This window comes from Hippoglossus hippoglossus, chromosome 9 (genome assembly GCF_009819705.1).
Source record: "Hippoglossus hippoglossus isolate fHipHip1 chromosome 9, fHipHip1.pri, whole genome shotgun sequence".
Taxonomy (NCBI): Eukaryota; Metazoa; Chordata; class Actinopteri; order Pleuronectiformes; family Pleuronectidae; genus Hippoglossus; species Hippoglossus hippoglossus.
In genome coordinates, this window is record NC_047159.1 from 668,307 (window position 1) to 678,306 (window position 10,000).

The window sequence follows — 10,000 nt, forward strand, 5'->3', positions numbered from 1 at the left end:
GTTTGTATGAATGAACCATTTGTGTGTGTGTGTGTGTGTGTGTGTGTGTGTGTGTGTGTGTGATGATAATCTTTATCTGCTCTGGAGGTTGAAGTTTTTCTTCTTAGAAAGTGAAACTGTTCAGTTACAACCAAAGTTAATTTGTAATAATAATAAAAACTGGATGTGGGAACTAATGTCTGAGTCAGTGTCTCTGGACATGTTCTGGATCTTCTCCTGCAGCCTCCTGGTGAAATGTCTGTAACATGTCAGAGTGAGTCCATGTGAGGACACAGCAGGACAATGTGTGGAAGCTTCCCAGAGAGCGAGTGGACGTGTTGATGAGCTCTCTGATTATTTCTGAAAATAATTAATAACAGTCACTGTTGATTCAAAATCAATTATGTTGGATTATTGTTCTTTACTTTATGGGCAAATGGGATTTTTGTGGTAAAGCATAAACAACCACATAAAAGAACAAAGTGCAGCATTCATACACTGATTAGGAAAGTGGTTACCATGGCAACAGTCACAACTTTGAATCAGAATGAAAGACTTTACCACACACACGTTATTCAGTAACACGTTAAACTCAAAATCCTGCCTCGAGTTATAATCGAGTATTTTTACTCTGTAGTTTATTTTTACTCCACAATCACTCGTTCTTCTCTGTGTTTGTTCCCGATGAAGTGAAACGTCTACAACTAACTATGTGTTCCAGCGTTTCTCCGTCTCCATCCCCTCCGCCCCCAGACCGCTTCCTCTGCTCCTCTCTGCTCCTCTCTCTGCTCCTCTCTCTGCTCCTCCTGTGGAGGTCCCTCCAGGTCACTGAGCTTTCACACCAACCATCTCCAACTCATCCCCTCCACCCCCAGACCGCTTCCTCTGCTCCTCTCTGCTCCTCTCTCTGCTCCTCTCTTTGCTCCTCTCTCTGCTCCTCTCTCTGCTCCTCTCTCTGCTCCTCTCTCTGCTCCTCTCTCTGCTCCTCTCTTTGCTCCTCTCTTTGCTCCTCTCTCTGCTCCTCTCTTTGCTCCTCTCTCTGCTCCTCTCTCTGCTCCTCTCTCTGCTCCTCTCTTTGCTCCTCTCTTTGCTCCTCTCTCTGCTCCTCTCTTTGCTCCTCTCTCTGCTCCTCTCTCTGCTCCTCCTGTGGAGGTCCCTCCAGGTCACTGAGCTTTCACACCAACCATCTCCAACTCATCCCCTCCACCCTCAGACCGCTTCCTCTGCTCCTCTCTTTGCTCCTCTCTTTGCTCCTCTCTCTGCTCCTCTCTCTGCTCCTCTCTTTGCTCCTCTCTCTGCTCCTCTCTCTGCTCCTCTCTTTGCTCCTCTCTTTGCTCCTCTCTCTGCTCCTCTCTCTGCTCCTCTCTTTGCTCCTCTCTTTGCTCCTCTCTCTGCTCCTCTCTCTGCTCCTCTCTTTGCTCCTCTCTCTGCTCCTCTCTCTGCTCCTCCTGTGGAGGTCCCTCCAGGTCACTGAGCTTTCACACCAACCATCTCCAACTCATCCCCTCCACCCTCAGACCGCTTCCTCTGCTCCTCTCTCTGCTCCTCTCTTTGCTCCTCTCTCTGCTCCTCTCTTTGCTCCTCTCTCTGCTCCTCTCTCTGCTCCTCTCTTTGCTCCTCTCTCTGCTCCTCTCTCTGCTCCTCTCTCTGCTCCTCTCTTTGCTCCTCTCTTTGCTCCTCTCTTTGCTCCTCTCTCTGCTCCTCTCTCTGCTCCTCTCTTTGCTCCTCTCTCTGCTCCTCTCTCTGCTCCTCTCTCTGCTCCTCTCTCTGCTCCTCTCTTTGCTCCTCTCTCTGCTCCTCTCTCTGCTCCTCTCTCTGCTCCTCTCTCTGCTCCTCTCTCTGCTCCTCTCTTTGCTCCTCTCTTTGCTCCTCTCTTTGCTCCTCTCTCTGCTCCTCTCTTTGCTCCTCTCTTTGCTCCTCTCTCTGCTCCTCTCTCTGCTCCTCTCTCTGCTCCTCTCTTTGCTCCTCTCTTTGCTCCTCTCTCTGCTCCTCTCTCTGCTCCTCTCTCTGCTCCTCTCTTTGCTCCTCTCTCTGCTCCTCTCTCTGCTCCTCCTGTGGAGGTCCCTCCAGGTCACTGAGCTTTCACACCAACCATCTCCAACTCAGCAGTGACGAGGTCAACAGCCGCAAAACATCACAACTTAATGACGAATGAAGAAGTTTATATTTAACACTGATTAAATATTAACACATGTAAACGTCGAAATACATTCTTATTTATTTTAAGAGGAAGAGAACGAGGAACATCAGACTGAAGCTTCAGCAGAACGAGTCTGAACATTTGTTCCTGAGTATAAGGACTGAGTATATTTAATTCAGATCAAATATAAGAATGTTTGAACATGACAGGTTCCCAAAGTGCCTTGATCGCCCCCTGGTGTCTGGCTGCAGTATAGTTTATAAACCTCTCCTCCTCCATGTGAGCAGGTGGGACATAGACCAAATAAAAAAAGGCTCTTTGTATAATCCTCATATCTCATGTTATATGAACTGAGCAGTGAGTCTAAAATAAAAACCGTAGGGTTGTTGTTTCGATGGAATAAGTCTTATAAATTCGTAAATATCTCCAGGCTGAGACGTCCCGATTGACAGCTGAGACTGACTCATGATTGGTGGAGAGCATGTATGGGCGGGACCTCGATCCCACAGCTTCACCCCACGACATCGTCTTAATTCACGATCTTGTCTCAGTGTTAAACCTGCACGAGTTCCCCCTGCAGATTGGTTCTGTAGCTGAGTTTGACTGACACTCTGAGGATTATTATAAACTGTGTTAATAAGAAAATCTCTGAGAACTGACGATTAGTTTCCATCAATAACCTTGAAAATGTCGATGTCGTAATAATTTCGTTCTGTCAGAGATGACAAACTGATAACAGTTCAACGTTAACATTTCTCTGAAGTGCTTATTGTGTTTATAAGCTAATCGACGAACCAGGTGTTGTTACCATGGAAACAGAACTGGGAGTTCTGAAGGATTTCAGCTGGAATGCGACCTGGATTTCCTCGTAGCTCAGTAAAGCTTCAGTGAACTCTCTCATGTTAGAGCTCTTAACACCAGGACACAGTAACATGTTGTACGACACGTGTAGATCAAAGCTCTGCGTTACACCACATGAAAACATCATCATCGTCATGGCAACTTGTCTGTGTCACCTGACTCCTCCTGCTCTGATTGGTTTAATGTCACATTTCATCATCATGTGACCATCACCGACGCTCGCCTCGGAAAATATTAAATATTTCAAAACCGATGTAACAAAAACTGATCCAACGGCTCAGGAGGAAAAACTTTCCTACACTGTACTTTACAATACATGACAGTGTAATATATATATATATATATATATAGTATATATAGTACTTTATATTATCATGAATTATAACATATACTATAATCCACAGTAAAGCCCTGTGATGCAGTGTGACTCTAATGGTCAACTGTGTACCTGTACCCTCTCCTAGCAGCAGTGTGTAGTAGTACTGTGTAGTACTGTGTAGTACCTGTACTCTCTCCTAGCAGCAGTGTGTAGTAGTACTGTGTAGTACCTGTACTCTCTCCTAGCAGCAGTGTGTAGTAGTACTGTGTAGTACTGTGTAGTACTGTGTAGTACCTGTACTCTCTCCTAGCAGCACTGTGTAGTACTGTGTAGTACTGTGTAGTACCTGTACTCTCTCCTAGCAGCAGTGTGTAGTAGTACTGTGTAGTACCTGTACTCTCTCCTAGCAGCAGTGTGTAGTAGTACTGTGTAGTACCTGTACTCTCTCCTAGCAGCAGTGTGTAGTAGTACTGTGTAGTACTGTGTAGTACCTGTACTCTCTCCTAGCAGCAGTGTGTAGTAGTACTGTGTAGTACCTGTACTCTCTCCTAGCAGCAGTGTGTAGTAGTACTGTGTAGTACTGTGTAGTACCTGTACCCTCTCCTAGCAGCAGTGTGTAGTAGTACTGTGTAGTACTGTGTAGTACCTGTACCCTCTCCTAGCAGCAGTGTGTAGTAGTACTGTGTAGTACTGTGTAGTACCTGTACTCTCTCCTAGCAGCACTGTGTAGTACTGTGTAGTACCTGTACTCTCTCCTAGCAGCAGTGTGTAGTAGTACTGTGTAGTACTGTGTAGTACCTGTACTCTCTCCTAGCAGCAGTGTGTAGTAGTACTGTGTAGTACTGTGTAGTACCTGTACTCTCTCCTAGCAGCACTGTGTAGTACTGTGTAGTACTGTGTAGTACCTGTACTCTCTCCTAGCAGCAGTGTGTAGTAGTACTGTGTAGTACTGTGTAGTACTGTGTAGTACCTGTACTCTCTCCTAGCAGCACTGTGTAGTACTGTGTAGTACCTGTACTCTCTCCTAGCAGCAGTGTGTAGTAGTACTGTGTAGTACTGTGTAGTACCTGTACTCTCTCCTAGCAGCAGTGTGTAGTAGTACTGTGTAGTACCTGTACCCTCTCCTAGCAGCAGTGTGTAGTAGTACTGTGTAGTACTGTGTAGTACCTGTACCCTCTCCTAGCAGCAGTGTGTAGTAGTACTGTGTAGTACTGTGTAGTACCTGTACTCTCTCCTAGCAGCAGTGTGTAGTACTGTGTAGTACTGTGTAGTACCTGTACTCTCTCCTAGCAGCAGTGTGTAGTACTGTGTAGTACCTGTACTCTCTCCTAGCAGCAGTGTGTAGTACTGTGTAGTACTGTGTAGTACCTGTACCCTCTCCTAGCAGCAGTGTGTAGTAGTACTGTGTAGTACTGTGTAGTACTGTGTAGTACCTGTACCCTCTCCTAGCAGCACTGTGTAGTACTGTGTAGTACTGTGTAGTACCTGTACTCTCTCCTAGCAGCAGTGTGTAGTAGTACTGTGTAGTACTGTGTAGTACCTGTACTCTCTCCTAGCAGCAGTGTGTAGTAGTACTGTGTAGTACTGTGTAGTACCTGTACTCTCTCCTAGCAGCACTGTGTAGTACTGTGTAGTACTGTGTAGTACCTGTACTCTCTCCTAGCAGCAGTGTGTAGTACTGTGTAGTACCTGTACCCTCTCCTAGCAGCACTGTGTAGTACTGTGTAGTACTGTGTAGTACCTGTACCCTCTCCTAGCAGCAGTGTGTAGTAGTACTGTGTAGTACCTGTACTCTCTCCTAGCAGCAGTGTGTAGTAGTACTGTGTAGTACTGTGTAGTACCTGTACTCTCTCCTAGCAGCAGTGTGTAGTAGTACTGTGTAGTACCTGTACTCTCTCCTAGCAGCAGTGTGTAGTAGTACTGTGTAGTACTGTGTAGTACTGTGTAGTACCTGTACTCTCTCCTAGCAGCAGTGTGTAGTAGTACTGTGTAGTACTGTGTAGTACTGTGTAGTACCTGTACTCTCTCCTAGCAGCAGTGTGTAGTACTGTGTAGTACTGTGTAGTACTGTGTAGTACCTGTACTCTCTCCTAGCAGCAGTGTGTAGTAGTACTGTGTAGTACCTGTACTCTCTCCTAGCAGCAGTGTGTAGTACTGTGTAGTACTGTGTAGTACCTGTACTCTCTCCTAGCAGCAGTGTGTAGTAGTACTGTGTAGTACTGTGTAGTACCTGTACTCTCTCCTAGCAGCAGTGTGTAGTAGTACTGTGTAGTACCTGTACTCTCTCCTAGCAGCAGTGTGTAGTACTGTGTAGTACCTGTACTCTCTCCTAGCAGCAGTGTGTAGTAGTACTGTGTAGTACTGTGTAGTACTGTGTAGTACCTGTACTCTCTCCTAGCAGCAGTGTGTAGTAGTACTGTGTAGTACCTGTACTCTCTCCTAGCAGCAGTGTGTAGTACTGTGTAGTACCTGTACTCTCTCCTAGCAGCAGTGTGTAGTAGTACTGTGTAGTACCTGTACTCTCTCCTAGCAGCAGTGTGTAGTAGTACTGTGTAGTACTGTGTAGTACCTGTACTCTCTCCTAGCAGCAGTGTGTAGTACTGTGTAGTACCTGTACTCTCTCCTAGCAGCAGTGTGTAGTACTGTGTAGTACTGTGTAGTACCTGTACCCTCTCCTAGCAGCAGTGTGTAGTAGTACTGTGTAGTACTGTGTAGTACTGTGTAGTACCTGTACCCTCTCCTAGCAGCACTGTGTAGTACTGTGTAGTACTGTGTAGTACCTGTACTCTCTCCTAGCAGCAGTGTGTAGTAGTACTGTGTAGTACTGTGTAGTACTGTGTAGTACCTGTACTCTCTCCTAGCAGCAGTGTGTAGTAGTACTGTGTAGTACTGTGTAGTACTGTGTAGTACCTGTACTCTCTCCTAGCAGCAGTGTGTAGTAGTACTGTGTAGTACTGTGTAGTACCTGTACTCTCTCCTAGCAGCAGTGTGTAGTAGTACTGTGTAGTACTGTGTAGTACCTGTACTCTCTCCTAGCAGCAGTGTGTAGTACTGTGTAGTACTGTGTAGTACCTGTACTCTCTCCTAGCAGCAGTGTGTAGTAGTACTGTGTAGTACCTGTACTCTCTCCTAGCAGCAGTGTGTAGTACTGTGTAGTACTGTGTAGTACCTGTACTCTCTCCTAGCAGCAGTGTGTAGTAGTACTGTGTAGTACTGTGTAGTACCTGTACTCTCTCCTAGCAGCAGTGTGTAGTAGTACTGTGTAGTACTGTGTAGTACCTGTACTCTCTCCTAGCAGCAGTGTGTAGTACTGTGTAGTACTGTGTAGTACCTGTACTCTCTCCTAGCAGCAGTGTGTAGTAGTACTGTGTAGTACTGTGTAGTACTGTGTAGTACCTGTACTCTCTCCTAGCAGCAGCAGCAGCAGACAGACCTCCAGCAGCCCCCCTCTCCCTCTCATCTTCTCCCCCGTCTCCTGCTTCCTCTGCCGGGACGAACTGATGTCACCGGGCGGCAGCGGCCCCCCCCACCGGCCTCTTCCCGTCGTATGCGGTACTACTGTAGTACTTGCAGTAGTCGTGGTAGTACTTGTAGTAGTGGTAGTAGTAGTATAAGTAGTGATCTTCCAGTCTTCTCATGCTAAACACCCAGCACAGCTTCTCTTCTTCGGGCGAAACATTCCCGTCGCTCCCGCTGATGAACCGGTGAACCACCGTTACCGAGAACCGGGAATCGAACGTTTCCCGTTAGTTTGACCTGATGAACGAGTGAGAGGCGGAGTGTGTGTTTCAGTATGTGTGTTTCAGTATGTGTGTGTGTGTGTTTGTGTGTCTGTCCTCTGCCTGATCACTAACTCCTCCACCTCTATCAAATGACGTCAGCGGAAACGCTCTGTGCTTCCGGTAGGATTTCAAAAATAAGAGCACGTTAATGAGGTCCAGAAAGAGAAACTTATGATTTAAGAACTAAATCTATTCTATTTACTAACATGTTCATGGAACCCTTCTTAAAACGTTTCAAGTTTTTAAGGTTTGTAAAATATATGAAGAGTTGTTAAAATGTTCTGTATAAAGTAAACTACACAAGACTTGACAAGATTACTCAAGTGATACAAAATGATTTATAAGTAATTATAATACAATTAATGTTATAGATAATTTACTAAACTTTATTTTTTAAATTAGCACTCTGTTTTTTTTCCAAGTATTTTTGTTAGGGTATTTTGTTAATTTGACAATGAAAATTTAAACAGTTAAATGTATTTAATGATTCAAATCATTCTTAATGTTTAATGTGCTGGTTCCTAACTTACATGTGTTTTTTGTGTTTTCTATGACAGTATAACTCAGTCACTTCTCATTAGACTGTCGTGAACATTTGTCTGATATTTCAGAGACAAAAAAATGTATATAAGACCTTATAATATTAAAATAAAAACAATAATTTAACAGTTTATCACTATATTATTTGAAATGTTCTGAAACCCTGATGTATGCTGAGATAATCTCAGCAACAGACATTTTACCAGCAACAAATACAAAACAGAAAATTTTATTTTCAAATCTGTTTTACTGGAACGTTTTCATAAATCAATATATAGAAGTACAGGTTACAAAGTATTTTTTTTCTTCTTTTTGACAAACAAAAAGGCACTTTTTTTTTGTGTAGATTTCATTTTGTATAATAAATGATTGATAAGATGTCGATTTTTTCCCCCACAAGAAACTTGATCGAGCTGAACACATGCACTGAAAACACCATTTCAAAAGAGTTTTATAAAGCATTAAAACATGAAACAGGACTTTAACTGCAGACATACACAGAAAGAAAAGTTATACTTCTGTCTGTGTTAATCTAAATGTTAAAGAAATATATTGTGCCACCTTTAAGGTTTTAATCCATTGGTGCAAAGAATCATGTTCATGTGTTAAATTAAATCCCACAGGTTGAATAAAGTCTCAGAGCTGCAGCGCTGAGACTTAAACTTATGTTTCATTCAGCTCAGAGTCACAGAAACTCGAGTCTGAACATGCGATGATTTCAGGATTCTAAGTCTCTTTTTCTCTTTCTCTTACTCAGCTGTTGATACAACCTGATGGTCATGAGCTGAATCTCAGGATCTCCAGGTCTGATGTCGATCGCTCTCAGGAAGAAGCCCAGGGCATTTTCCGACTTCCCCTGGCTGTAGCACTCCCGCCCTCTGTTGACCAGGGAGTCGTAGCTCTCGGACTCGATGACGTCTTTCGTCCCGTTCGTCGTGACACCGGCGTCGACCGTGCACTGATCCATTCTCTCAGTGGACGCAAGCTCGGGTTCACTGGCTGACTCCTCAGGGTCGCTGCTCATTTCCCCTTCGGATTTACTGATGACGTCAGCTGACTCAGACTCCTCCTCTTCCTCGGTTCTCAGAGTTTCTCCAGTTGTCTCCTCAGGCTGAAGCTCATGAGATGAATCAATGACGTTGTCCTCTTCTGCCTCATCAGAATTCCTCTCTGAACTGTAATCATCCTCTTCCTCATCAGCCAGGTCCTGGTTGTCCACGTCTTCGATGATGGACTGGATAAGTGACCGGCGGGAGGCCACAGATGCGTTTCCTCCGATGCTCCTTCTTGAGCTGAGAGGGGGGAAGTCAGCGGGCGTGGATTTAGGAGTGGAGGCTCCAACAACCTGGAAGGAGTTTTCAAGTGGTCTTTCATCTTCATCATCATCATCATCATCATCATCATCATCACTATCAGAAATCACTGCTGCTCTCCTCTTCCTGGTAACTACAACGGAATCATTCATCGACTCTTCTGTTTCATGGCCGTTGTTGAGGCTTTGTCTCAGAGCTTCGCTGTGTTGCCTCTCAGACAGAGATTTATTGACATCGAAACTGCCGTCGATCAGCAGCTGTGACAGCAGCTTCTTCGCCTCCTCCTCCGCCTCCTGATGATCCTGAACCTCATCCTCTGAGAACATGTCACTGTCCTCCAGCTGTAAATTGAAGTTTCCTTCAAATGATTCGAGTCCAGCGCTGACTCTGGACGGCGAGTCGTCTCTGAAGCTTGAATTTGATGCCTGCAGCTCAGACAGTCTTTTGCTCTGGAGAGATGTGATGCGATGGTGACTTAACTCCATCTCAGAGTCGTATTTTGAATGTGAACTTCCATTGAGCTGTTTGTCTTCATCGACTGCTGTAACATACTCGGGGCTGCCCTCTGCTGCTGAAGACGTCTCTGATTGGTCCATTTGTTCTTGCACCGAAGCGTCTGCTACATCACCTGCAGCATCATCCGACTCCAACATCAACAAAGACCCGTCAATCCCCTCCTGAGGGAACGTGTCCTCTCCTGCCAGGTCCTGTTTGATAGACTGCTGTTCGGGAGAGTCCAGGTCCTGCTCGTCATGTACATCTACAACAGATTGTTCTTCTGTCAGACTGTCATCTGCAGTTAGATCGATAACTCGGTTAATCCCATTCTGTTCATCATTTTCCTTACTAGAACCTGATTGGTCAGACTCCACCACAACCAGCGACCCGTTTAAACTGGCATCATGTAGTGGATATGAAGGACTTGGTCCTGGATTTCTTGGCATTCTCTTATTGGAGCGCTCTCTGCTGCTGATGTCCACCGGTGGTCGGAGCCAGGCTGGTTCTGTGCTCGACGCCATGCTGTCCTTCAGCTGCATCTGCAACTCTGACTCTGCCTTCATCAGCT

The 10,000-nt window shown here is 45.2% G+C and overlaps 2 protein-coding genes across 5 annotated transcripts in view; both read right to left on the bottom strand.

The window, feature by feature from the left end:
* adam9 (ADAM metallopeptidase domain 9) overlaps positions 1–7,190 on the bottom strand; it is a 23,975-nt gene extending 16,785 nt beyond the window's left edge. For 2 of the 3 annotated variants that reach the window (XR_004615047.1, XM_034596636.1), the window contains exon 1: positions 6,696–7,185. Coding sequence is in view for 2 of the 3 variants with exons in the window: in XM_034596636.1 (XP_034452527.1) it covers positions 6,696–6,759 (64 nt within the window). In the remaining variant the exon portion in view is untranslated. Of the gene's footprint in view, positions 1–6,695 lie in introns of all 3 variants that reach the window. The other variant, XM_034596635.1, reaches the window with a different exon arrangement.
* Positions 7,191–8,177: 987 nt separating this feature from the next.
* The window catches only part of ercc6l (excision repair cross-complementation group 6-like), a 5,974-nt gene continuing 4,151 nt past the window's right edge, over positions 8,178–10,000 (bottom strand). The window contains exons 3-4 of one of the 2 annotated variants that reach the window (XM_034596627.1): positions 8,994–10,000; positions 8,178–8,798 (exon numbers count right to left, since the gene is read on the bottom strand). The exon at positions 8,994–10,000 is cut by the window's right edge and continues 2,078 nt beyond it. In XM_034596627.1, the coding sequence (XP_034452518.1) occupies positions 8,340–8,798; positions 8,994–10,000 (1,466 nt within the window). In that variant the 3' untranslated portion in view covers positions 8,178–8,339. The other variant, XM_034596626.1, reaches the window with a different exon arrangement.